Source organism: Patagioenas fasciata, chromosome 5 (genome assembly GCF_037038585.1).
Source record: "Patagioenas fasciata isolate bPatFas1 chromosome 5, bPatFas1.hap1, whole genome shotgun sequence".
NCBI classification, from domain to species: domain Eukaryota; kingdom Metazoa; phylum Chordata; class Aves; order Columbiformes; family Columbidae; genus Patagioenas; species Patagioenas fasciata.
Window position 1 is genome coordinate 33,894,268 of NC_092524.1, and position 27,767 is coordinate 33,922,034.

The 27,767-nt window shown below is 43.0% G+C and overlaps 1 protein-coding gene across 5 annotated transcripts in view; it reads right to left on the reverse strand.

Annotated features, from left to right (window-relative positions):
- The window catches only part of SMOC1 (SPARC related modular calcium binding 1), a 132,800-nt gene extending 105,617 nt beyond the window's left edge, over positions 1–27,183 (reverse strand). For 2 of the 5 annotated variants that reach the window (XM_065839875.2, XM_065839876.2), the window contains exon 1: positions 26,885–27,181. In XM_065839875.2, the coding sequence (XP_065695947.1) occupies positions 26,885–26,989 (105 nt within the window). In that variant the 5' untranslated portion in view covers positions 26,990–27,181. Of the gene's footprint in view, positions 1–26,884 lie in introns of all 5 variants that reach the window. The other 3 variants (XM_065839873.2, XM_065839877.2, XM_065839872.2) reach the window with 3 other exon arrangements.
- Positions 27,184–27,767: the final 584 nt, after the last annotated feature.

Consider the following 27,767-nt stretch of genomic DNA (forward strand, 5'->3'; position numbering starts at 1 on the left):
CATTTCCTCTCATCCTATCACCTGTTACTTGGGTTACTTAGGAGAAGAGACCAACACCCTTCATGCTACAACCTCCTTTCAGGAGTTGTAGGCAGCTATAAGGTCTCCCCTCAGCCTCCTTTTCTCCAGGCTAAGCAGCCCTAGCTCCCTCAGCCACTCCTCATAAGACTTTACCAGCTTCATTCCTCTTATTTGGACAAGCTTCGGCACCTCAACATCTTTCTTGTAGTGAGGGGGAACATCACTAAGTTGTTGAGGTTGCTGTTTGGAGGTCTGCAGTTTTAAATGTTAGCCCTGAATTGGCCAGGCAGTTGGACTAGATGATTGTTGTAGGTGCCTTCCAACAGAAATAGTCTATTCTACATGTAGAACAAAGCAAGAACAGGGGTATCTTCAAAAAAAAAAAACCACAAACATTTACAGGTATCTTGATGCTGCTGTAGGTTATTGGTATGAGTTTACACAGCAAGATAAATTCCTTTCCCAAAGTGCTTATCCCCACCCCATCATGTTTATATATACACTTAATTCCCTGATCCAAGCAGAAGGATGTTCAAGACTGACCTTCACACAAACCATTCAGTCTCTCAGGTTGACAACTTTTTCACAGCATTTTGTACTATGGAACTGTTTTAGTGTGTTTACTTTCCATTTGCAGAAATGGTGATTCCAGCTACACTGCACTATTTTTCACACTTTCAGTGAGAAGGTACAGAATACTCTCACTGATTCCTTGTTGCTAGAGACAGACTTGCTTTCCTTATTTTCTGTCAAAATAAGTTTTAAAGCATTTCTAGCTTTACAGTATTTCTCCTTACACACAAGTAAAGTTAACTTTCATTGTCACCAAGAGCCTTGTAGTCAAAAGCCTCCCAAGCCAGTGCAGTATCTTCATATATGAGCCATTTGGTACAGGGCTGACAGCTCTCCATACAAGCAACCACCTCTAGTCCAAAAATCACACAGCACTCCCCAGGTTAACTTTCCTCCAGTTGCACTCACTCGAGTTTTGGAAGTGCTCAGTTAACTTTGTGCTACAATTTGTATGTGTCTCTCTAGTGGAAGTTAAAAAAAATCTAACGTACATATTGGTCTGTTTTTGCTGTCTGCTTCCCTGAAGGGAGCAGTGTATCAGTCTTAATATAAGCAAATATGAGACCTTTGCACAATAAATCTTTGACACAGATAATTGGCAAGATTATTGCAGCCTCTCATCTTCCTTTTCAGGGAATGTTATTAAGAAAGTGTAGCAAAACAGCTGTGGCTTTATCTGGATTCCTCAGATTTTCTGGATCTTGTTCTGTCTGGTCTAAGACCTGGCCTCAGTACAAACACATACTCAGGCTCACTGGTCAGACATCTCAGTGGACAAAGACCAAACTGACATTTTCAGTTGACAAACTTAAAGCAGGCTGTGATACCAGCTTCCACATAGCTTTTGTGACTATTTGAGACTATGAACAGTAGTAGTACTCATACCATCACCACATCTGGAAGAGCACAGTATGCTTCTGCACAAGGTTAAGCAGTTTTCTCTTCATACCTTCTACAGCCTAAGAGGCTGCTGAGCCTGATCTCATCTAAAGGAATTTGCTTTTCTGACCCCAACAATCAAGGTTCCTCTTCTCATTGGAAGATATTGCCCATCTTTCCAGCAGTCTGGACTATAGTCTAGAAGAAGATGAGCCCAGGAATAAGTGGCACCAGTAGGAAGGATAAGAAGAAGCAGGGCTTGTTTTATCACTGAATAGCAATACTTCTCATCCACCTGCAGCTACCCATGTAGGAATTACAGCATGTACTTTTCATCTAAGATGACACTAGTAAATCATACTCCCTCACCCTGCTCAAATGTAAACCTCAAGAGTCCTCTAGTCACTATAGCTATGAAGTGTTTGCAGACTCCAGTTGAGGTTTGGTCAGAAATAAGTAGATAGATGGCAACAATGAAGGCCTAGACTGTGGTGGTTGGCATCCACCCCCTAAAAAGCAGCTCAGTGCTACCTAAATATTAGCAAGACTAGTGGCAGCAGCATCCTTCTCAAACAGCTCTCAGTGGGCTTCTGGTTGAGAAGCAGCCTGTTCTGGAGCAAAAGACCTTTCCTCTCTCCCCTCCCATGAGCTCAGCAACCTCCACAAGCTGAAAAGTTATCCCAAACACTAGCTGCCTACATAAACATTGAGAAGTCCTAGTTTTACTCAAAAAAAAAAAACAACTTGACATTCTGATTCACATGCCGCTTCTTACAAGCTTTTTTTCTCCATACCAGGAAGCAAAAATCTCTGGAGGGGGAAACATAGTTTAAGAAATCTGGTGAAATTCAGCCTTACAAATAGGAAGGCAACAGTTAAAAAAAATGATTTTATGTTGTTTGATAGTATTCCAGACAGATACTAAGCCAGTTTAGGTCAACTGTGACCCAAGAGGAAACATCTGTTTTAAGGAATTGGGCTGAAAGTCACATTAAAACTAGTTTTGTAGGTGTAGAAGAAATGGCTGTTTACCTGGCCTAGCTATAGATTTCATGGACCTTAGGAAATTAAAGATGTGGCCACCAGTAAAGATTCCAGCCTAATTTTGTCTGAATCAGCTTGCTTATTCTTATCCATCCTGATTTTGTCTGACTCTTGCCATAACTGTCTGGTCCCAACATTTTTCCAGTCAAGTCTCTGTGTCACCAGACACTCACAGTTTTTCACTCATACTTGCTCACTCTTTGTCTTTGCTCCTTTTTAAATCCAATGCTCGTAAGATTCAGAGAGGTCCTGCACTTTTAATCAGATCTCTTCCAGCACGTATTTGGAAAATACCGAAACCTTTGAGAAAACATTAAAGCCAAGAAGAGTCATCTCTGCTCCTCCCAGCTTAAGTTTGCCAGCTCTTACACATAGACCTATAACTGATTCTGAAAGACTTTTTCCTTTAGCAATTATATTAATCTTACATATACAAATATTGTTACCAGCTCATGCACCTGGCATCTTCTTCCCAGGTTTATTCACATGCCAGGCTGCTGGTTCATTCCCATCTCTCATCACTGTTCTTGCTCCTCTTTCCTCATTCTTGACTTGTTCAGCTTCCTAGATCTGTTCTTTCTTCCCAGTTCCAAAGCCATTCAACTTCACAAGCCAATTTCTTCTTTCTACTTGAATTCCAATGAGAAGTTATTAACCAGACCCTCAACCCCTTAATTATACTCAGTAATCCAGCTCTGTCACTGGATATTATTTCAATCCCCAATCCTTTGTCACTGGTCACAGCTCAAGTACCAGTGTATTCCTTCGTTTTCACAAGACTTCCAACTCCAGACTACAGAGAAATAAGTCAGTTCAATGTTGCCCTGATTTGATCCATCAAGCCAGATGACTAATATAAAATCTTGAAAGAGGATTTTATTCCTATTAGTTTTCAGTGACAAAGAAAGATAAGCATAGCCTAGTTTCCTATTTGTAACAAGCCCCTGGATATCACATAGTTGCTGACTACGAGGCAGCAAAGCAGTAGTTTGGTTTCCTGTAAAGATCTTTCAGAAGCACCACACTGCAGTTACACTTGGTTATCAAAACATTAGTGTTACCTAAAATAAAAGCAGAGTGGAAAAGAAAAAAGCAGCATATTCAAATTATCCTTAAGAACATACAAGCCATCTGAAAACAACACTAAGTTGCCCAAAGCCTGCTAAGAGCACAAGTAGGTGGGGGTTCACACAGGACTAGGATCACTGCAATTCCCAAGTCTGGCTGTGAATCTCTGCCAAGTAGCTTCCTTCTTCCCTCTTCCCCCGCACCAGTAGAATTCCCTCATTTGTAAGTGAAGCCCAATATAAACTTCTTAAAAAAGTTTGCAGGGTAATTTAGTCATCTTTAATCCTTAGGTTAAAGGGAGGGAAAGTTTCAATAGGTAAAAACAGAGCCAGATTTTGAACACCTGTGAGCAACCTTTAAGGGAGGGAAGGTCTGAAGTTTGCACGCAATAAGGTTGACAGCAGTATTTGGCTCCAATCACAGATTTCTATCCCTTGCTTATTTCATAATTCTCCATGTTCACACCCAAAAGTGGCTTCTGTTAGAGGACTGCCTCTGAACAGAAATCTTCAGCTGAATACTGTTCTTAAAATGGAGTCATTTAAAGTCCTCTAAATCAGATGAACCCTAGGTTTGTAATCAACAAATAAACTACTTCTATGTGATAACTCAGATGAGAAAACCTTGAAGTAGGACCTACATACATCCTTGAGTATGGAAAGAAGTTTCTTCAGAAGTGCCAAAATGTAAGTATGGATCCTTAAAAACCCATTACTGAATTAATTCCTAAAGAGCAAGAGCAGAGCTGGAGTGCCTAGTCTCCCCAAGTCATAGGGCACCACACACTAATGACACTTGCCCCAAACATTTTTATTCAAGTCAGTTCTCTGACTTGGCAAGCTCTGAATGTATGCAATGCCTTAGGTGTCTAAGTGGTTACAAAAAAGGCTCAGCTTTAACTGGGAAGAGATCAAGCCAAGGAATGGAAACAGCATCCTCACAGAAACTCAGCATAGTGTGAATTTAGACATGGGATTTTTGTTAGAAGATGGTTGTCTTACTGTTGCCTTCCCAGGAAAATACAAGGACCTGAAGATTCTGTGAAACGATGGCAGCTCTGATGTTAGTATTTCTATGCAGAAAGGAGCTCTTGTCCAGGCATATGTCAACTGAAGAGAGGCAGAAATACTGTACCTACTCCAAAACTGCATCCTGCAAGGAAAAGTATCTAAAAGACTTCTTTTTAGCTCAAAACTAGGAGATTGTATTTATAGGAGGATGCATAAATCAGTAGCTAACCTTCACAGCATTTTACAGGCTAGAGCATATTGTTCAACAGGTAGCAATTAACCCGAATCCATTGGTCAAATTCATTAGGTAAATAGTAAGTACATAGCAAAAAAAAAAAAAGCAACCAAGTCACTCTTACTAGCTAATCCTGTTTATCCAAACACAGAAGTTACTTTCCTTTTTTGTAGAGTCATATTAAAGAACTAAACCGGTAGTCAGAAAACAATAGATAGTTGCATGGAAAGCAATTCCCATAAGAAGCCATACAGCAACAAGAAAACATGAGAATCAGTGAGTCTTTCTCAACAGCTTGCTCATGGGAGGGCTTGCTCTTATGAACACAAGGGGGAAATTTTTCATGATGAGAACGATCAGCCATTGGAATAATCTCCCCAGGGAGGTGGTGGATTCCCCAACACTGAACACTTAAGATTTAGCTGAACAGGGTGCTGGACCATCTTGTCTAGACTGTGGTTTTGCCAGGAAAGGTTGGACCAGATGATTCTTGGGGTCCCTTCCAACCTGGTATTCTATGATTAGCAGAACTGTTCACTGACCTCTAGCCTTCTTCCCCACACACTAAACTGTCTGCACTAGGTTCAAGTCCTACAAGAATATCTGTGTCCTAACCGCAGGGAACTGGCATGCTTAAGACCACTGACCTCTTCATCTTACCAGGCTTAAGTTCTCCTTGTCAAGAAGAGTGAAGTAATGTTGCCTGAGAAAGGTAAGTTATTTAGCCTTAAGTGATATTGGCAATACATCAGGAATACCAGAGAAATCCTATAGCTTTTGACTGTTTCAAGAATTGTTTTACTTGGTGATGTGTGGTACCAGCTTGGTATCCTAAACATCAGCAAGGAGCTTCAACTTGGCATTTGAGGAAAAAGCATGATACCTGCAAAGAAAACTTGCAGGAAAAGCAAACTGAGCATCGGGAAAGATATTGACAGAGCTTCAAAGGACAGCAGGCAGTATGGCAAAGGAAAGGGTCAAATGAAGGCCCAGTACAAAAGTCAGACTATGTAACTGTGAAGATCTTTCCTAAGATTGTATGAGCTTTTCAAAACAATGTCCATCACAAAGGTTGTTTTCATTACTCTTATCTCTAGCCAACCCAAATATGGTTTATCAGGAATGATCTCTATCTGCTTGAGTCTGTCAGTCCAGTCTCTTGTCCACAATCTTCTGTAAGATTTAGCTCCTTGCACTTTACAATAAAGAGGAAACAATGCCAAGAATAAGCCTTTTTCCTTCTGAGCTGTTCTAGAAGCAGTGAGGACAGCACTTCTAGTGCCAAGGCAGCTCACAGATAGTATCACTTCTATCTCTTAGCTCCCCTCCCATATGAACTCTTACATGGGAAGCATGTGTTTCTACAGCAAGCCAATGCAGCAATTAGCATGAATTCTGTTTCTGACACTTAGTGCCTATAAATAAGCAGCCCAAAATAACCAAGGATTAAAGAAAACAGTGAGAGACTACTACCATCTCAGGCCTTAGATAACTTGTCAGGACTCTTCAGCTGGTAGCCTACAGGCTGCATCCAGTCCTCAAAACAGCTGAGTAATCTCTTGCCCCTCAGCAAGTCTACTCTTTGCACCAGAGCTCTGGGGTGCAGGAACACCTAGTGTTGAGGGGAAGGGCAAGTTCTATCATATTAGCCTGTCCCTTGAGTAATCAGCACCTCTGAGTGAAAGAGCATTGCTGTATACTGATGCAATGGAAACAGCATTCCCAGTAACAGCTCCATAACCCAGAAGCAAAGAGCAGCAACACAACTACACTTCCATCCCAAGGCATTGTCATTTCAGAGGCTGCAAACCAGCCTCAAGGCACAAGGGTGGGACTGCCTGCAGGCAATCAAAGCCTTATGCACGAGGTATGCTCCCCACTCATTCTCTCCACCTTCAAGCCCTTCTACATATCCTAATGGCCAATGCCTTCACTAGATACTACTCCCAAACACTCCCCTGCCACGTGTTTCCAGTCTGTCCAGTCCAAAATCCTTATTTTTTTCCCTGAATTACAGGCAAAGGACCAAGCTTACTTACATCAGCATCTTAATCATGTTCCATAAACTCTAAACTTGCATCTTATCCTAAACGAAATGGGCCTGACACCCCTCTACTCTCCTCACCCCTTTTTCACATTCATTAGAAAGCACAAGATAAGCACTTGCCACACAAGTGACGAGGAAAACTGTTTGGAGGAACAGTTTTTCCTCTGGAGCACATCTCTCCTTTTAAATTTGAGGACATACCAGACCCTACTGTATCTTATTCCAAGGTTTACTAGACTGAAGGAATGATACTGGATGAGTTTCTTCTCTGCTGTTCCCAAACTGATACAGATTCAAAAGCACCCCAGACATTCTTTCCTTTTGTTGAGCTTTAAGGTAGGGATTCTCTTAGGTGCTGTGTAACACATCAACAGCAATAATTTGGGGTCCTGTTTAAGAACAAAAATGACCAAGATCCCATCAAATGCAACAGGATACATCCTTGGTTGCCCCTTATGAAATAAAGACTTATGAAAAATATGAGTTGAAAACATCACCTGTTCTCTTGGCTGGACCTGAAATTATCCCTCATTAAGTGGGAACTGCATTAGACATTGCCAAACAGCTGTTTAATGGGGATATTACAAGCATGTCATGCAGCTTCAGAGGTTTTGCACTTCTAAGACCTTTCTAAGACTTCTTTTATCTGTGGACTACAGCTTATGTACTAGAAAAAAGGCTCTGCCACATACCTGTAAGGCAGACATTATCTCACTCTAGGTGAAAAGCTTTAGAGCTGGTAGCTCACTCAAGTTCACAAAACAAACCAGTAGAAAATATAAGAGAGCACAAGCTACCACCATTCACCAGGCATTTAATGTCTGGAAAGTCCTCCCCCAGCCTCCAGTCATGTTCATAGTTACTTACCAGAGACACAACCAAGAGAAGAGCACAATAATGCATCACTGTGGTGAGATGTGGTATGTAGTTAACTCCTTATCCCTCAGAGCTCTTTTCTCCAAGCAGTTACAGCTGTGAGGAAGTACAGGCTTCACTTACATGCAGTGTGTGAGCCACAGGGAAGCACTTGCTGATGCAGCCTGGCTACCTAACATAGAAGATGGATGAACAACATTGGACAAGAATGCAGTGAACACCCTTTGATAGGGAAGAGTTAGGCAAGAACCCATCACTGCTGTTTTATACTACTGCATGAGTATTGCACTGGGACAAGACATAACACCACTGTGTATTGTCTGAGATGCTTCACGAGTCAAGGAAAGGTTCGGTAGAAACACACAAAAGGTGGTACAAAAAGCTACAGCGAACACACGGCATGCTTGTTGCGGACTGACTTGTTCGGGCTTTTAGAGAAGTTACACTTATACTAATCTAAGCCCAAGATAAGCGGACTCAGACTTATGCAGTTTAAGAGTAACTTTCCACCAAGTTTCCTATAGAATTGGGTTATAACTTAATTAGTAGCTTACCCAAAGCCATAAGATTCTAATCCTCAATAGCAAAGGGGCACGTTATTCCTTTATTAGCCTGCAAAGTCCTGTTCCCTCTTCTACAACACCTCATACATTCCCACTCCAAGAAAAGGGGTCAAAAGAGAGTAGAAATTAAACACTAACCTGATGCTCCAAGTTTGACAGAGAGACTTATATTGTCCATATAAGACTCTGGAGCTTTCCATCACATTTGACATGTTTACTCGTTGTTTGAAAGAGTTGAAAATCCTCTGAAGTTATCTAATCACATCCTGTGGCAAGCTGAAGATACTTGACATTCCTCGCTGCCCTTTCCCTACCTTTGGGGCAAACTAAGTGTAAACATGGCATCAACCTGACTACAGAAGAGCCAAGTGCCATTTAAGATCTCAAAGGAGTACTCTGTGCCCTCAGAGGTTAGCACAGCACAGGAGGTCCAGGCACTGTCACTTCCCATCACCTAACTGGCCTTCAGGATAGAAAGCATTGGGAGAGGCAGTGAAGGATGAGTTTGTTTTCTGTTCCAGTGCTGGAACTTGTCTCAGCTGCAGATCTAGAAACACATGGCAATTTCTTTGTAGAAGAAAAAATAATCACTTGCCCTCCTAACTAGAAATGGGAAAAGGGTAAACCTCCACAAAAGAAGCAATGGGGCAGCACATGTAAAAAGGCAGAGATCCCCTTCAAATTTGTAATTTATGAGGCAGACAATAAAGGAGACAGAAGAAGTTGCCAATCAGATGTGGCATTTAATACTCAAGATGACTCACAGCTTACACAGATTCTTCCTGAAAACTTTGAGGGAAATTCCTTTGCACTGTTCTCACCCTGCAAACCTGTGGCAGAATACACACACGGCTGACAAAATGGCTTAGTATACTTACAATGAGGAGAAAAATCAAGTAGGACTGCTGTTAACATCATTCCTTTTCACAGAGAAACCCACTCAACTTCTGAAAACCTCAGAGTTAAATATCAGATGTAAGGCATGTACCTTCAAGGGAGACCAACAGCTATATGCTTTGGCAGATGCACCCAAGACAACTGCTCAGAGGGTACAGAAGCTGCAAGTCAGCTTTAGCAACTGTTTTGCCATCTCAGTATTGCTCCTGCCTGTCCAGCACAGGAACATCCACCAAGTTCAGTTTCAAACAGAACCGACTGGATTTACTCAGCAACACAGCTGTAACCAAATATAGTATCCACGACAAAACCAGAAGCCAAAGAGTCCAATTCAATGCCTAATCATTGGAGAACAGATCTGCCAAAACAGTGGTTGACAGCCTTAAAGAATTTCCTCACCTGCTAAATAATGATTTTGTTTCTAGACTTGAGCAGAAGCCTGAGAAGTTTGTCTTTACCTATTTCTTATTTAGACAGGTCCACATTGTACAGAATGAAGCAGCATTCAGCATCTGCTAAACCACTCAGACATTTCGCCATGTCTGTGCAGAAGTACTACATGGCAAGGTAACTTCAGAACAAGGAAATATGAAGCTGCAGTAGGCATGATGGGGAAAAGAGGCATCACACTGAGTTTGTTCAGAAGCTTTATTCTCTTCCTACCAAAGTAAAACAAACCACAGAACTAAAAAGAAGGATCAGGCAAGTATTTTGACAGGTACACAGCTGCTGTATTAATATCCCTGGTATCCCTGAAACAAAGTTACATGATTTACTGCATTGAAGAGTTACTCAAGATCCTAAACCTAGCAAAATGAAATTCTTAAATTCTTGGGACAAAGCCTTAACATACTGGGGGATCACCACTTCAAAGAACACCAATCTAAAGAAAAGACAAGTCTTGTTACGTCTTAGGCTTTTTTTTTTTAACCATATTGAAGCTATTTAGGAGTTCTCTAACTTAAAACACAACCTGAGTAAAATCATCAGAACCAATTTTCCAGTCCACAAGCACTATCAGATTAGATTAAGTCTTCAAAAGAGATGCATAACCCAATCTTTGTTCATTCAGTACAATCTACTAACTACAGCTTCCACTGCTTTTATTAGTTACTTCCAGAGGTAACTGCTCAATTTCCAGTTCAAAGTGCTTTATACTAAGCATCCAAGAAAGCCATCTTTAAGACACCTTATCAGTATGCTGCACACCAATTCATACACCTCCAAATGGCAGAAATGACCAATTAATTATATCATTGGTCAGGCAGACTATTCAAGTGGAATTAAAGCATCTAATTAACTTTCATCAACAACATACTGAATGAAAGCTGAACATCATTATTAGAAGCCACAGTAAATTTAAAGATCAGATTTAAAGGCAAGAGTCTTGTAAGCAGTTTTGATCTTGAAAACTCCTTAAGGCATATTCCAGTTTACCTTCTTGATAGTAAGCAAGTACAGACAGCCAATTATGCCAAACACCTTTTTACCCTCCTCACAAAAAAAACCACTGAACATCCCAGGTTTTTCTCCTCAAAAGCACAAGAAATGCTATTAGAAAGCACATAGGCAACAGCATTCAAAGCTAAGCAGTTACTTCAGGAGATTAACCTAGCTGCTAGGAGTTCACACCCATAGCCTATTTGCCCATGCAGACCTCCAGCTGCTCCAAGTCCCCAGGCCTGTACCGTCTTACATGGCTCTTGCACTGCACATGAAGTGGTGTGCATTTTATCTGCACAGTCTGAGGTAAAACAGGCTTTACTTCACACTGCTGATGCAGTTCTGCACTGGGCAATTCTGAAGGTCTGTCTTGGCTGGCTTTTCATTTTAGTACCAGATTATCTGATTCTCAAAACCCAGGCTCTTAGAGAAGGGAATGCTGAAACTCTTCTGCAGTAGGCTCCTCAGAGAAGGTTTATTCCCAGCCTAAAAAGGCAAAAGTACCCCCACATCTCACTTCTGGAATGCTTGGTATTTTGTACTATTAAAATAATTCAAGTTGGGAAGCATTTCCTAGATGTTTTTCATTGTTCCTCCTCATACAGTTACAGCATAGCTGTGTCCCCAGAGCACACACCTCCAGCTACTACTTCTTGCTGAGGAAGACACACAAGGTTGGTGTAAGTAACAAGTCAGCCATTCCTTGTGCAGCAAAAGCCACTAGAGGGCATTGACATTTACTCTGAAAACAGGATGCAGTGTGAGAAACGGGCCTTGCCCTGTGTTTTATAGGGAGCTCAGACACTTTGATGCTGGCTTTCTCTCAAAGTCTTCTGTCCACAGAAATCACATCACCACTCAGATGTTGATCCATAGAACCACATGAAAGACATCCCATGGTTATCATAATTGCTTTAATGCATAATTCGAGCCTTTAGCTTATGTCAGCAAATTCACCTCATCAAGCCACAAATCACATCAGTCCATATCTCCCTACACATCACTGTGTACATTGGTCAAGTTTTTGCCATCTCATTTCAATTTTTTAGTAGTTTGAAAGCAGAAAGGATTTCTGAGCATTCTCTGCCCTGTCTCTCTGCCCCATCTGCAGACAGCAAAACTGTCTTCTTCCCTTATAGGCTAAGTTCAGCATAGCTACACATTCCAGACCTACCTTCCTCATTTCCATCAAACACCTCGTTCACAGTTGCAGACTGAATGCTTTAACATGCTGTGTTTACATACACCCATGACGGATTTTCACTTTTGCATCCTGCAAACCTAAACAAGGAGAACTCAAGGCAACCAACAATCTTGCTCGCAGATCTAACAAGCAACAGATGAGCAGAGAAACCCTGCACTCAGCCGAATTATTTCACTGTTCTATTTCAAGCAAGTACTTAAATATTTGACAATGGAGAATAAAAAGCAGCTGTCAAGAACCTTGCACAGGTTGGCCATGGAACTTAATAGCACAGAGAATATAGATGTTAAAAGCCCAAATTAATAGTGTGCCCTAGCTGGGCTAAACCTAGTTCATCACATCCACACCTGAGGGCTCAGAGTTTCTTTCCCCTATTTAGACAAAGACACTTTCAAGGTATACATAGGGCCAAATCCATCCATCAAAACCTCCTGAAAATTCAGTGTGTAGTGCACTGCAAATAACTCTTCCAGGTCTGATGAGTCACATCATCCCCCCAAGTGCTGCTTCATACCCAGGTTGAAACCAGCTTGCCCAGGGCATCACACAGCAGTGTCATAACCAGCATGACACAACCACATTATTCCTGGAGTTGCATCTTGCCCTTGTAGAGTTCAGTAAGCGGGAGTACAACATGATAAAGCATGTGACTTGAGAGAATCTCCAGGTCATCCACCCAGCTTCATGAAGTCCAGGCAATGCTCTTATCAGATCATGGGCATGTCTTCTACAGTTGTTGGAAAATGTGGGCATCCTTGCAGAGTTCAAAAGTACATATAAACATGTACCCAACAACACCATACCTATTATGCAGGGAAAGCTTCCAGATAAGTGGTGTGATAAAACTAATTATAAGTCTAAGGCTGGGACATATAAGTTACCCCAGATCTCTGCTGGAGAGACGTATAACTTATCTGGTAAAAGAAAACTAACATAGATAGCCAATATGAATGTTTAAAGCAAACCTGGACAGTTCTGGTGTTCGGTTATACCTGCACTAGCATAGGTAGAAAGCTCTGCCAGCACAGGACACCAGCAAAATACTTAACATCTTAATACACTTAAGAAAACTCAAAATGTCACATAGCAGGGGAATGGGGAAAGTGTGAGAAGCCACAGTAAAAACAAGCTCAGACAAGAAGTGCTCCAGATGCCAGACCAGAGATTTCCCTGCAGCCCATGGAACAGACCATGGTGGAGCAGATATTGCCCTGCAGGCCACAGAGAAGATGACACACCAGAGCAGCTGGACATTTCCTGAAGGAAGCAGCAGCCCATAAAGCCCACGATGGAGCTGATTTTTTCTGACAGATTGCAGCCCATGGGAAAGACTCATGCTGGAAGAGGGGAAGAAGTGAGAAGGGGTTTGGCAACTAGGCAAGGTCAACTAACTACACCAGCAAGGAGTAAACCAGAAACCCTTCAGTTTGCTATGAACTGCCCATGCCATTTGGTACTGTGGAAAACTTGGTGACATCTTTCTTGTTATTAAAGGTGACTGTAGCATAAGTGAGAGCTAAGAAATACAGGGATAGTTTGAAATCTAGAAAGGAAGCTTTCCCTGGCATAAACAAATAATCCAGCAAATAAATCAACCAAGGGAAGGAATGGAGAATGAACTGAATGCAAATGATAAATTACAGTTCAGTTTAGTCTTGTCATGTTGACTGACACTGAGTCAGAGGTTCTGAGCTCTCCCATCTTTCCAGGGGAACTGCTGACCTTTCAGACTGATAAAGAAAAATCTGCACTTTGTTTTTCTTTTCTAGCCTAAGAGCTTATATTGCAATCACCAGAGTGAATTCCAAGCTTCAACTAAGGCAGACACTTGCCAGTTATTTATTCAGCCCTCCACAACTGCCTCTTTAGTAGCTTGTAGTGCTTGTTGACTCACTGCCATTTGAGTTTTAAAGTGGGATGACTTTATAGTCTTACTCAATTTCCACAAAGACTTCTTCCCAAGGGGATATTGCACTCCAAGGGAAGTTTCCTACAAAGTCAAGCTCACTGTCTGAAAGCAGTAGGTCCAACTAAAACCATTCAAGCTGAGCAGTCTCTGCATGCAGCACCAGATTTAGCATAGATGTTGCCCTATAACACATCTAAAAAGATTCACAAGACCCAGCTGTCTACTTCAACCATCAACTGATAACAAGATGACATTGTGTACTATCAGCTTCCTTCCCAAAAAATACCTAAGGCATGTCTCTTTCTAAAGTAAGAAGAAACTTATTGGTGGTTTCCCTTCACTTCAGAGATCTGCAGCTCCAAGCTTGAATAACAAGCCAGACAACAACTTGACAGGAATTTCAGTTAAAGACTTGATATTGAAACCCAGCATCTGCTTTATCAGCAAAAATAAGGATAGAGCTTGGGAATGAGGAAAAAAGTACATTCCACTCTTTGGGAAATAAGTTTTTCCTCAAACTCCATGCCCTGCCTATTTTAAGAGGTTTCCTCTCTTCAGAGTCATCAAATCCTGACTTCAATTTAGTACAGAGCATTAACTAAGCAAGCTTTATTAGTGTCAGCATTTAGAAATGCTGTCTTTGGTTAGTATCTTCTTAAATCCAGCAGTGACTTCACTCAGATGCTTTGTGTAAACAATGCCTAGTACTAGTGTCAATCACTCACAACAAAACAGATGCCAAGAGTATTGTATTTTTACATCAGCATCTGCTAGTGAAACAAAAGCCACTAGTAAGTCCCACTAAAGCAATTCTAGGTAAGTATGGTTCTACCCATCTGAACACTGGCATAAGATTTAACAAGATTATCTCTTTGCACTTGATCCTAATTGGTTGCCTTAGGAAATGCATGGGTATGCACGAACATTAGTCCTGCTATCCAGTAAAGAGTTGACATGCTTGGCTTAGGCTCTTTGTGGTAATCCAGAGGTTAGCTTTCTAATAAATACTAACCAGATTCAAGCCAAAGATAACACCCTATTTTGTCCTTTTAATCTGAGGTGACCTCATCATGTCTATGATCAGCCTTCTGGCACTTCCTGAATACAAGAGCTTGTATTCTCCATGGTTTCATGTAAGGTGAAGACAAGGAAAGAGAAGTGAAAGTCATCCTTAGCTTTTGCTCTGACATGCTGCACTTAATTATCACACTGAAAAGTTGGTTGTATCTCTACACCTGAGAGGTTTATCAAAGCTTAACAAACTGAAGGAAAGCACATCAGGTGGAAATGTACATGCTGTTTAACGTTATTTACTTGCCCCAGTGATTTTAAAAAAACAAACAAACATACAAGAATTCTGAAGTTGTACTCACCTGTTCCAGGAACCAGGTTTCAGGCAGGGTTCAGCAAGAACCATCAAGCTCAGAACTGTGCTCTCACTGTCCTTGCCCTGCCTAACCAGAGGCGCACACACAGAGTACACCTCTTGGAGGGTGTGGAACAGAATTTGACAAGAATTTCAACATAAGGAAAAAGCTAGTCAGAAGCTTTCTATCTGCAGCTCTTCTCAAGGTGACACACTACCAGTGGGCTGGTTAACTTAGAAGTAATTACAGTGGAGGTTCCCCACTATAAGGTCGGATGTGGACATTTTCTTAAGAAAAGCAATAATAAGCTAAGAGTTGCATGGGACACCTGAGAAGGTAACAACTTTAACACGAAGAAGAGTCACTGTGATAAGATACCTACATTTTCTTTAACGTAGGGGAAGAAAAAATATGCCTTTGGAACTGAGTATTCCTTGCTACAGACAAAAACCTGCTGACAGGTGAAGTTAGACTTTCTATTTTGGACTCTCATTCACTTGACAGCACAAGCATTGCTTGTGGTTTTAAAAGTTTCAAATAAATATCAAATATGTGTCTTTGCAAATTGTACAGGATTTTCATACTGAACTCTTCCCATCTATTCTGGGGCTCCCAGGGGCGGGAAAGATCCTGGGTTATGTGAAGCAATTGCGGAAGCTTTTTCAGTTTTAGTTTAGCATTATGCCAGGAGAACTAGAAGCAAATCTTGGAGCCTTTTAGGGAAATTCTTAGAGTTCCAACAGGAAACTTACAAAAAAAAAAAATCTTAGTTTACTTGTGACACTCACCAGCTATTCAAGCTAGCTCAGAGTCAAGTCTTTGGACTCAAAATGTACTTGTCATACAACTGGGTTGATTCCAGAGATGTTGAAGGATAGGTTTTAAGAATGCCCAAGTTTACTCCAGTGTAGCAGATATTTTTCTTCCTACTTAGTTCCAATTTCAGCACCAAAACCCCTAGTGTTCTAGAAAATTAGTTTTCCTGAAGTTAACTCTACAGGCAAAACTCAATGTGGAAGTGGGGACTAGTTTTGGTTTTGTTTGGTTGGTTCTTTTAAATGATTTTCATGCAAGAACCACACACAAAAACCAGGATAACTTCATCCTCCTAGGACAAGAGCTAATGTAGCTATGCATTATAGTTGTTTATATACCAAAAGATTTTACAAAACAGAGCAGATGAGTTAAGGTGCTTTGTCCTATGGGTGCTTTTACATCCAGAGCAAAAATCTGCAAACCATACACTGCAATATGTTGATGAGCAACAGCCAGCTTCAGTTCCAATACTGCTGCCAAAGTGCTTCAGGTAAATAAGCACTTTCTTTTGTGGTAAAGAAACGCTCAACTTCTTTCTGTTCCCAATCCAGCTAGTTTGGCACTCCTTTACCTATCTGTTGTTCACAATAAAAATCTTGAAATTTAGATAGTCTCATTGGCAGCTGAGGGAAAAGACAAGAAAAGCATCAGCAGCCCTAGCTTCACACTGATTGCTTCCCACTTCTCATCCTATTAACCCTCAACAGGAGCCTATACTAGTGACAACATGGTAAAAGTTTAACTTGACTAGTTAGTTACAGTTCCACAAGCCACCTGAAACATAACCCTGATTTTCAGGGTATGCATAACTGACAGATGCACTGTGAAGTTCAGGAGTGTTCCTGCAGTTAAATTTTAACTACTTTGCATGTTTTAAGAATGGTAGCATCTTAGGTGACAGCTCAAGTTCAGCAGAAGACAATTTTTTTCCACCAACACACTTGTTACTTCAGGGGAACTGAGGAGAGGACAAAACCTGGCAGCTTTGACAAACTTATGTCTTCAACAGCTGCAGCCAGTAACATCCAGGCTGCTTTGGAGCCAACTGGCCTGCCTCAGTGTAAAAAGTCCTTAATTTAAAAAAGAAAATCACCACTAAGCCGCAGCATAAAGCACTTTCAGAGCTCACTATGAAGAAAATGTTCATCTCCCTGGAAGTTCCTAAAGATGAGCACCCACAAAATTAAATTTGGACTGACATACTTCCCCCACACTTCCAGACAATGGTTTTAACCATTAATATACTACCACTAGTAAAGTATGCTTATGTCCATTTGGTAAATGTTTGTAGAAATTGCAGCTACTACTACTTCTACAGTTCAGGTTTTAACCAGGATGAATAGAGTGAGTGCAAGACCAGTTACTGCCACTGAGAAAACATCCTACTTCAATGCAGCAGAACATCACCAGCTCTACAGAGCACCACACAAACTAAAGCCTATAGAGGACAGCTTTGATTTTCAATCCCACACCTCAGGGTATAAGTCCTGTTCCTAAAAATACTGGCTGTGCCTGTGTAATACTAAAGAGGAAAAGATAGCCCATAGACACTGACAAACACAGAGGAATGCTGGTAGCAACCCTTATAAAACTTCATAGAAAATTGCTTTAACATTCACCCCCTTATGGAAAGCATGAGCTACTCGTTAGCTAGCACAGCCACTACTGATATACCTTCTTCCACCATCAGGTTATCACCTATTCATATAAGCAGTAAGCACTTTACCACACCAGATTTTACATGTAAAGCTGCAAGACACCATCTCTAGAATAACCTGAGGCCTTCAGGTACAGCAGACAGAAGCATCATTCTCTTACAATAAAGAAGTAAACCTGTGGACATGTGCAGTGCATTTAAGGATATCCTATCCCATGGCAACTGCTTCCAGAAGCTAAGTTAAAGCTCTAGCAGGATAGATTTCTCCATCTAGCATAATTCTCAGGAATATTTCATATGCATTGCATATAACTGAGGGCAAACAACATCAGCAGCACTCAGAATCCAATTGGCTGGAGTTTACTACAGCAGCAGGAAGATACGGCAGGAGTGCTGCATTACTGCCTTACACCAGACCCCTCACCTGACAGAACTCCGGAGCCTTGCAGGCAGATATTGGTATTTTTTAAGCTAAAAGGGTCAAGCAAGTTTTTCTAGATTGACATATTTTTAGACTGAGACACAGAAAGGGAAACAAGTGAAACTGATCTCTACAACTGTGTAGCAAAAAAGTAGTGTTCATTGCATGAACAGCCTGTTCATTTGATACATTCAGTGCTTTATGGACTTCAACCTTAGAAGTATTTTGCTTCCAATGAGCAATGTACACATTAAAACAAGTTTGTAGCAGATTATTCTCTGGTGTTCCAGATATATACACATTTTAAAAGCTACTTTTGCTCACAGCTTATCTACTTTTGCAACACTTGCCTGCTCACTTTTAAGAATAGAGGAATAAACCAAACACCAAACTCCAGCCAGAAGCCAACAAGAGTTACCACCATTCTGTATAACTAGACCAAATCAGAAGTAGCTACTTGGCTCAGACCGAAACCCCTTTATCTGGCCAGTATCCACAAACTCCAACTCATCTATTATAATATGCTCCACTTGGAAATTACACACAAGAGCTTCTGGCTTTTTAGTTCTTGACTTGCACCTCATTCCACCAAGTATTTGTTTAAGCCTAAATGTAGACTGCATGTAAATCTGCTTCAAAGAAATGGGAAGGGAAATGGTTTGATGTACCTGCTAGACTAGGCTCTTTAATCTTCATGCTAATCAAGAGAGTCTGTGCTGCAACAAAAGGTTATCATTCTATCTGGTTTTGACTAGTGTCTCTCTGGTACACACAGAAGCAAGATCTAGAGATAGTGTACATCTGGACATCTTCCCCAGACGTGTGTCCCTGATGTACATTAAAGGATACCACTACTTTTACCAGGTGTTTTCACCTGAGGATGCTTCCTTATCTATTTGATTCCTGGTTCACTCTACCTCTATACCAGAGGTAGCCCAAGGAGCAACCACGAGTCCACTCAGTTTCATAGTGGCCATAGAACATAAGATAGTTACCTTTAGATTAAGACTGCATTGGATTGTTTTAGTTTGCTGAAATGTCAAACCCTAAAGTATCAGAATTACCACTGAAGGATCAGATGATCTCCATTTCAAGCCCTCTGTATAACCAATGAAAAAGTTCTAGTATTCTGAATTCCAGAAGAATACAGAACAAACACTATTTCATGTACCCCAACAAGCCTCAGTATAGCAGTTAAACTAGTGTACATTTCTCATCAGAGGGATGACTATGGTTTCCCAGTGCAATTTAAGTGATTGATCTCAGTCACTGAATAGGGAAGAGAACAGGGATGGACAACATTTTCCACATTCCTTCTAGTCTGTAACCTAGCTAATGGTAACAGAGGACTGGTAGCCAAGAGAAACTCTGAAATAGAATCTGCCCACTAAGTGCTTGGAACCTCTCCTCCTTATTTGAGGATCAGCACTTCCCTCTGCATACGACTCAAACTATCATTAAATGTACCAGTGCCCAAGAAAAACCTCAGAAAAGAAAGTTATTTAATCTGTCCTGTTTCCCCATTTTCCTTATTCCCACACACCTTTGACTTCCTATGATTCTTTCTATCAGAAGCTCACCCATGAGAAAACTATAACCTTTACCATCCGCTCAATCCCAGTTTCAATCAAATGTCTCCATGGCACAGAACAGCAGGCTCCTTCCACTCTGAAAAGGGTGAAATCACATTCTTTCCCTTTGCATAGGACTCAGAAAAGAGAAAATTTATGTTAGGTCAATGCTCTTCCAACAGTGGTTCAAATTTAACTTTAGACTGGCAAGGGCTGCCATGTAACCTACTGAGCCAGTCTCAGTAGATTCAGTCTACACCTTGCACAAAAAGAATGCTGCATGCTTCTTTCCCCTTAGCCATGTCAAGTCAAGGTGTCTGGGGCAATACAACGCAGTTTACAGAACCATGGCACATGGTCTGGGTCTCTGCTCAAGTACTGAGCAGTGTGGTACTCTGTAGCACTTAACAATGCACTACTGTCCTACTCACATTCATTCATGTTCTTCATCTAGAGGCAGTAGTTGCTCCTTAGAAACTCCAGCTCCAATCCTGGAGAGAATTCTGGGTGTCCATGGCAGAGCAAGTTTTCTGCCTACACCCACCAGTTTCTGTACTGCTGCCTCCACCTGCATGGAAGAGACTGCCAGCAGCACTGGTGGGTTGCTTGTCTAGGCTTTGCTGCCAGACTCTACTTGACAAAACCCTGAGTCAACCTTTAATGATGCAGTCTCTGTCCCTACAGTAACTAGCATTATTTTTCCCTATCTCTAGGCACAGGTGTTCCCCTCAAGGTCTAAGTTTGCTCTCACGTCACCCCTACCGCTCACTTCTCCACTGCATAGCTATGTGCCACTCCAAATGAGAACACCTGTCAGCAAGCCCTCAAAAGCAGCTGGCTCAGCCACAAGCCAGTGGGAGGCAAAAATGCACAAACCCAACATGCAGGTACATCCTCCCAAGCAGGCTACAGCTGAGAGACCACCAGGGAAGAGTTTGACACTGCAGACAGTTGGAGGCTCATGGGGGCTTCTAGGCCACTGCTCTGAGAACAGCAGCACAACTGCTCCACAGAAGCCAGTATGAGAAATATGACAGGACAGCCTCCCACCAAGGCTGCTCCTTCAGGCTGCCAGTGGCACCTTACTATCATCCAGTCAGGCCCAGACCAGTCTTAAAGCTACCTTGGAAGGGTCACGCAAACTAGAACAAATCCCTCCATGAGCCAAAGCCTCTCTCTGCTCCACCAACTCTCCCCACACTGTAAGAACTGTGCTTCCAGCATGCAGGCCTTTTACTCAGATAGCAAAGGGTTCCTTCAGAGCAGTTCTTGTGGGGAAACAATCATTTGACCCCTCAATTTCACAAGGATTAGCATTTGTGAGTAGACCAGCCCGCTGTATAATACTATGTTTTCCTCACCAAAAGGACCACGTTTCTTCTCTAATGCTCACAAATACGGCTAACACTATCTACAGCATTAACTGCAGCACCCTATAGGAGCCCAAGTTGCATGAGAAGGCTACCGTGATAAGGAGAAAAACCATCCAGGACAGGAGTCATGAGCCTGATTTCAAGGTAAGGCTTCATCCTGAGGGAGCTGACTGCTCTCAGGCTGAAGAGCTGCCAACAGCTTACATGAAGTCACACACAAAAGCTCCTTTGTATGGTGGATGGTTGTTTTCACTGCCCTGAGTGCAGGCATTACACTCTGGTGTGACTAGCTACACTTTCCTGCTGTTACTCTCTTATAGCTATAATGCCTCCCACAAAAAAAAAAAAAAAAAAAAAGGCAGAGTTGCTTTCTCAGTCATCACCAGAAGGGTTTAGATGCCAGAATACTCCCTGCTCATACCTAGGGACAGTAAAGCCACTACACACAGAAAGCTTCATTGGGCTCCCATGTAAGCTGCCGAATGCAAGCCTTAAATGTTCATGTGAGCCAGTCAGAAGAGGGAGACAGTCACATACCACACACATGGAGAAACTGCCAGGATGTGATGAAAGTGAACATTTCACACTGACCTCACACCTTACCCAAAAAGCTCCAGCATGGAAGCTACTCACTCACAGCAACAGCAGCCTTCAGTGTTGGGGCAAGAACTTCACAGAGGGAAGAGCTTCTCACAAACAGGCATAGGAGGCTTAGAGTCCTATCAATGCAATGACAGCAGTTAAACCTGTAACACAAGTAGGACCCATAGTTCAAATTGCAAGTTATAACATTTGCTCCTCTGCCAGAACTCCACTTGAGGACAAAGCAGTGAGCTACCACCACTGCACACTAAGCCTGGCTCAGGCCTGCTGTGCCACAAAGCCCCTGGATGTTGCACCAGCAGCCTCATGGCAGCTCTGGGGGGCTCTGACAGGACTCCATCATGCTGTCACACAGGAAGTTAAGTGTGACAGTCAGCACAACAGCCTTCACATATTATCTGCAGTTTCACCTGTATTGCCTCTTTTAACATGAGCATAAAATGTATTGTGTAACACTTGACTGCACTCTCAGATGGGCCTGCCCCAGAAAACCTCAAGATTCAGCAGCCAAGTAGGAGACAAATGGGTTTTTGTTTGTTTGGGGTTTTTTGACATAGTAATGTCGCAATTAGTTTGAGATGGCAGGATAAGAACATCTAAGATATTTAAACAGTAGTATTAATATTTCAGAGCTACCATACCTCTGAAATTAAGTTTACAGTCATCTTACCAATTGCTTCAGGCCATTTAGAAATGAAAGAAGCCAAGACAGCATCTGTTCTGCACTGATTGCAGTGAAGATTACCTTAGCACATGACTAGTGCTAGAAACTTGAAAACTAGTCCAGGAGGTTGTCATTGTAGGTGTTCTACCAGCTACAGAGCTTGCTGCCACCACCAGCAGAAATACATGAGCAATTTCTTTTTCTGTATCAAAGCTTTTGGTGGCAGTGGTCATTAACGTGAGTAAAATATTCTCATAGCCAACCCAGAAGCTCAGGCAGTTAAAACACCAACTCCAAGACTACACGGAGCAAGTCAAATCCTACAGTGTTCTCCTGTTGAGAACAAGACCTGCTGTTTCAATCCTAACATATTGGAACATAACATTTTAATACTTTACCACACAAGAATTAATCCTGTTCCTCAACACAGTTGCATAACATATCAAAAGCAAGTCACATCAGTTTCTTTGGTGCACATCAAGGAATTCAGCTGTCTAATCAAGTCTAAATAGGAACAAGGAGATGGAGAAATTAGTATAGCTCCATACACAATTAGAGTTTCTACTTCAGTAAGAACATTTCTCACTCAACCAAAACAGTATCTGTACCCAAAAGCTATTTGCCAGAGTAACAAATCTCGCTTGTCAGGGGATGCTTTTCTGAAGACTTGCCTTTGTGTACTTGTTCCTTTGTTAAAATGTGTCTCCAACAGTAAGGAAATCTAAAACATTAAAGCATTTTAGTTCCTATTTATCAGTGTAAACCTTTACAACGTAGACTGATGATTAAGCTCAAACCAAGAAACAAAACTCAGTCATTGAAATTCTATCCTAAGTATCACTCTTCTAGATCTCCTTCCTACAGAGCCCTTTGGTTTATATTTTTATCATGTGTCCTTTCCTAATTTCTTCCCACTATGAAGAACCCAGTCTCCCCAATTTTAGTAGAACATGTGTAAAGACACCCGTTTTGTGGACCCCCGCCCCTCCCAGCAGGACTGCAGTGAGAACACACAGCAAAACACAGGCTCCTTGGCACAAGCTGTGATGCTGCTTGCTCCTCCAGAGGGAATGGCAAAACTGCAGGAACCTTTTCAGAACTTTTCATCAAGGTTCTTCCTTGGGCTTTTAACTAGTAGCCACCTGCAGCAGGGAATTCCCATTGCTCTGTGACATTCCAGTCTATGCAATGGAATCTGTGGGTATCTTCATAGTTTTACTGTCTATGACTTTCCCTTTACAACAGTACTGAAACAGAAGATGTCCCCATCTCCATCCAGCATGCCTTTCAAGGTTGGATATGGTATGTTTCCATACATGAAACAGGAAGAAAGAGTGACTGCCCTCTTCTCCCATTTCTTAGTACTCTGCAGTCACTAGGAGGTACAGACCCCCAGTCTTTCAGAAATCCAAGCCTGTTCCTAGGACAGCTTTTGACTGCTGCAGTCATGTTCTGCTCCTTCTGCAAGCACCCACCATTTTCCTGTGCTAGTATTTGTCACTACTGCCACTAACAGTTCTCTGCCATAAACAGAGAAAATTCATAACAGTCAGGCATTATATTCAAAAAGCAGAGGGCCTACATAGATCTGTCTTTCTGAAATAGAAAGACAAATGTGACCATTTATTGTCCAGATGGGGGAAACCAGAGCTTGGTGGCACAATCTATGTGATCTGTTATGGAAGAGTACTGGTCAAACACACCACACAGCAGAAGATGCAAGAGCCAGCAAAGTCAGGCTCCCTATCTATTGCTTTGGGGTCAAGGAGGGGAAACAGCAAGACCTGGCTTGTCACACAGCTCCAGATCTCATGCCAACACAGAGAAAGAGGCACACAGGAAGGGAGTATTAATAGAAATGAAAGTCTAATTATCTTTTTTCCAGAAGGCAACATCCTTCATATAGACATTTTTCCAAGTGTAGTCAGATGATTTCTTCCAGAGTGCTCTTTAGACCTACAAGAGTAGAAGTGACCAAGCCATTACATAACAGAAACAGCTTTCCTAGAGTCTGTCACATGAGAAAGCAAGTCACACAACAGCCTTGGGCTTCCAAGTTAATTCTAGGACACACAAGATATTAGACTTGCTATAGGGCATCACTTGGGACAGTTCTCATTAACTGTCAGTGGGTCACAGCATATGTACAGAGGCCAGATGTTTCCTACAGGTCATTGACACTTCCCAAGTCTAAGGGATGCATGTCATTGCTCATAGTTTCACTATAACAGGAAACAGCAAGCTTTGTAAAACATCTTTTGAGAGCCAGAAATACTTCAGCAGGCCAGTACTGGCTGCACTTGTAATTTAACTTGGTATTCAAGTTATTGTCGTGTACTAACTCACTTCATCCAAAGGTTTGATCCCTTATTGGCACAAGACATGTAGATATACCTATTTCTCTTCAATACCCATAGTTTTTCATCATTTTCTGCAAACAGCAGCAAGCCATACTCCTCTGTCTATGTATTCAGTGACAGTGCTGGCTGTCTAGTTTAGCAGCAGCACTCAGTAGTGAGAGACACAAAGAGAAAGATCAAGAACTTGACTCAAGCATTACTGTTCATGTAAACTCATTGAGTAGGATCAAAAACTGCTGTTCACCCTTCAAAGCATTTCAGCTTGCAAATATTGTCGTTCTAGTGCTTACCATACAGAAAGTGAGAAAGGGTAAATATCACACCTAGCAATTGAACACCTACAGCATCAGACCCCAGAACTGCAACACTGACCCACCCATCCTGGGAGGGTTCCTAACAGGAATATGCTCTTAATCGCAAGTCAGCATGAGAAATCCTGGTGTAACTTGGTAATTATAAACCAAAAAAAAGTAAAAGAATTTTCTTGTATGCATTGGCATCTAAAGTATGGCACCTTCATAATAATGACAACTTTACTGGCAATGTCTAATCATTAGGAGAGATGAAGCTCAGGGGCTTATATCAACCCACATGGTTTCAAACTAGTAAATCAAACTCCTCACCTTCATATGCACTTAAGCATGACACTTCGAAGAGTGAGAAGACAGGCTTCATGAGCTAAACATCCTGGAAGTTCACAACCTTCCATTTAAGGGCTCATAAATTAAAACTTTAAGACTTTTAGGCATATCTTTCTACAGAACTATAGACATTGGGAAAAACAGCCAAGTCAGTTCACTTACTTCAAGCAAAAAACAAATCACTAGTCCTTCATATTTGGCTTCCCAATCTCCTGAAGTAGCTCATTGCAGAGCACACAGCACAGGGAGCAATTAAATTGCCTTGTAAAGTACACTACATAAAAATTGCATATATGAAAACCATTTGATAGACAGGCTCATTGTGCAATTATGCACTGCCATCGGGATTTTTTATTTTGTTCTTTGTTTCAGCTGCTCTTCAAAGTATTTAGATACCAGTGCTGATGAAGGGCCCTAGTCATCCAGCCACATTCTTACTTATCACCTCAAAGCTCCTCTCTATTTGGCACCACTCCATTTTTGAGGTTTATGTTTGACATCAGGTGATACAGATAGATATATAAGCACCCCTATGTTCCCCCATCCTTTAGAACAGGTCTCTAAGAATTTATGGCACATGGTAATTCTGATCTGCCTCGTTCTAACAGTTGCTGTTATATATCTGGTCATAAAAGAGGCTACACAACACAGCTGAACACAAGGACACCAGTGCAGCCAGTCACTTTCCACAGCTCCGAGAAGAGTTTAATAGCCATTATGGTCAAACAGCACTTCTACTAAAACACTAGAACACTACACTAAAATCTCTTATTGTTATACTTTGGCTAAGTAGAGATTCCAAAGACACCTGGACTTTCCTAACCATGGTGTAAGTTAATTAGGTACTACATTTCATAGCATTTCAGACTGATGGGTCAAGAATGCACGTGGTCAATGCATCCAACATGCCTGCAGAGAGACCAAGTTTTTCCACTTACCCAGAGCTGTGCTTTTATCGCAGCATTGGCTGAGAAACAGCTACTGTTTTGCAGCTTTATAATTGAAAGCTCTCGTGCTACTCTGTAGTATTGCTGCAGTAGTAACATTAGCTCACTGGGAGGACCATATTTAGAAAAGATGTTGGGTTCTCCCCCAGAGCAATGTAGTAGTTTGGTAAGTGAAATTAACAGCCCCACTAAGAGTCAAACATCATCAGATTAAAAAACAGAGCTAGACTCCTACAGGGAGAAGTCTGGGCTGAAGGCATCTAGCTTTATTGCAGGGATTCATTTAATCCCTACTTGGGAACATTAAAAAAGAGTCCTAAAGCTATGTGCTGGGAACAGGGGCTACATTAAACGCAAGAAGAGCAATATAAAAATACAGCCTGCTAACCTCCCCCCCTCCTTTTTTTTTTCCTGCAATAAATACCAACAAGTATGTACATACTTCGTGCATTCAGTCGGTACCCAGCCTTTAATGAGCGGGGAGGCCCTTGCGAGGGTCCGCGCCCGCGGGAAGCCGGGCCGGGAGCCGCTGCGTGCCCACGGCGGGGCGGGGGCAGCCGGGGCTCCCCGACGCCGAGCGCCGGGGCTTCACCTGCGGCGCTGACAAGGAGGGGGGCGGCGGGCCGGGGACAGGACAACCTGCCGCGGCGGGCTGCAGCAGGGCAGCCCCGCCGCCGGGACGGCGGCTCACTTACCCGGGGCCCCGTGGCTCGATGGCCGCGACCCTGAGGCAGATGCACGAGCAGCAGCGCCAGCAGGAACGGGCGAGCCCCTGCGCTGCGCCAGGCCCGCGGCACCATGGTCCCTCGGGTGAGCAGCGGCGGGGCAGCGGTGGGACGGCGGGACTCTGCGGCCACCGGAGACGGCTCTCCCGGGCGGCCGCCGCTCAGCCCGGCAGTGGCGTGTCCGTCAGCGGGCGGCGCGGACAGTGCCCCGGGCCGGCTCTCCCCCCTCCCGCCACAGCAGGTTACTCGTCTCGGCCATGGGGATGCCCGTTATAAAGCCGTGGCGGGGCGGGGCCGGGCAGCATTGACTGCGGTGCACACCTATCGCAGCGCGGCCGCCAGGGGCTGCAGCCAATAGTGGGGAGGTAGGGGCCTCCGCCCCGCCGCCGCTACCGGGCGTGAGGCGGGCGGCGCAGGTTGGCCCGGGGCGGTGCTGTGCTGTGCTGTGCTGTGCTGTGCTGTGCTGTGCTGTGCTGTGCTGTGCTGTGCGGTGCGGTGCTGTGCTGTGCGGTGCGGTGCGGTGCGGTGCGGTGCGGTGCGATGCGGTGCTGCCGGCGGCCTGGCGAGGGGCGAACACCTTCCCTGTGCCGGCGACACCTGGAGCGGCTGCCGCACCCTCAGCGGCTGGCGGGGTGCGCGGGTGCCAGGCACTAGGCAGTCCCGGCGGGGCTGCTGGAGACGACCGGCCACCGCGGCCGGCACTGGCCCACAGGCTGCCGGGCTGCGCCGTTTCCCCCCTCCGCCCGCCCCAACGCCCTGCTGGGCATCCCCTGCCCCAGCCCCGCGGCGGCGGCTGGCCCTGGCGGTGGCAGTGACAGCCGAGCCGTACAGTCAGCTCAGGCCAACGAGCAAG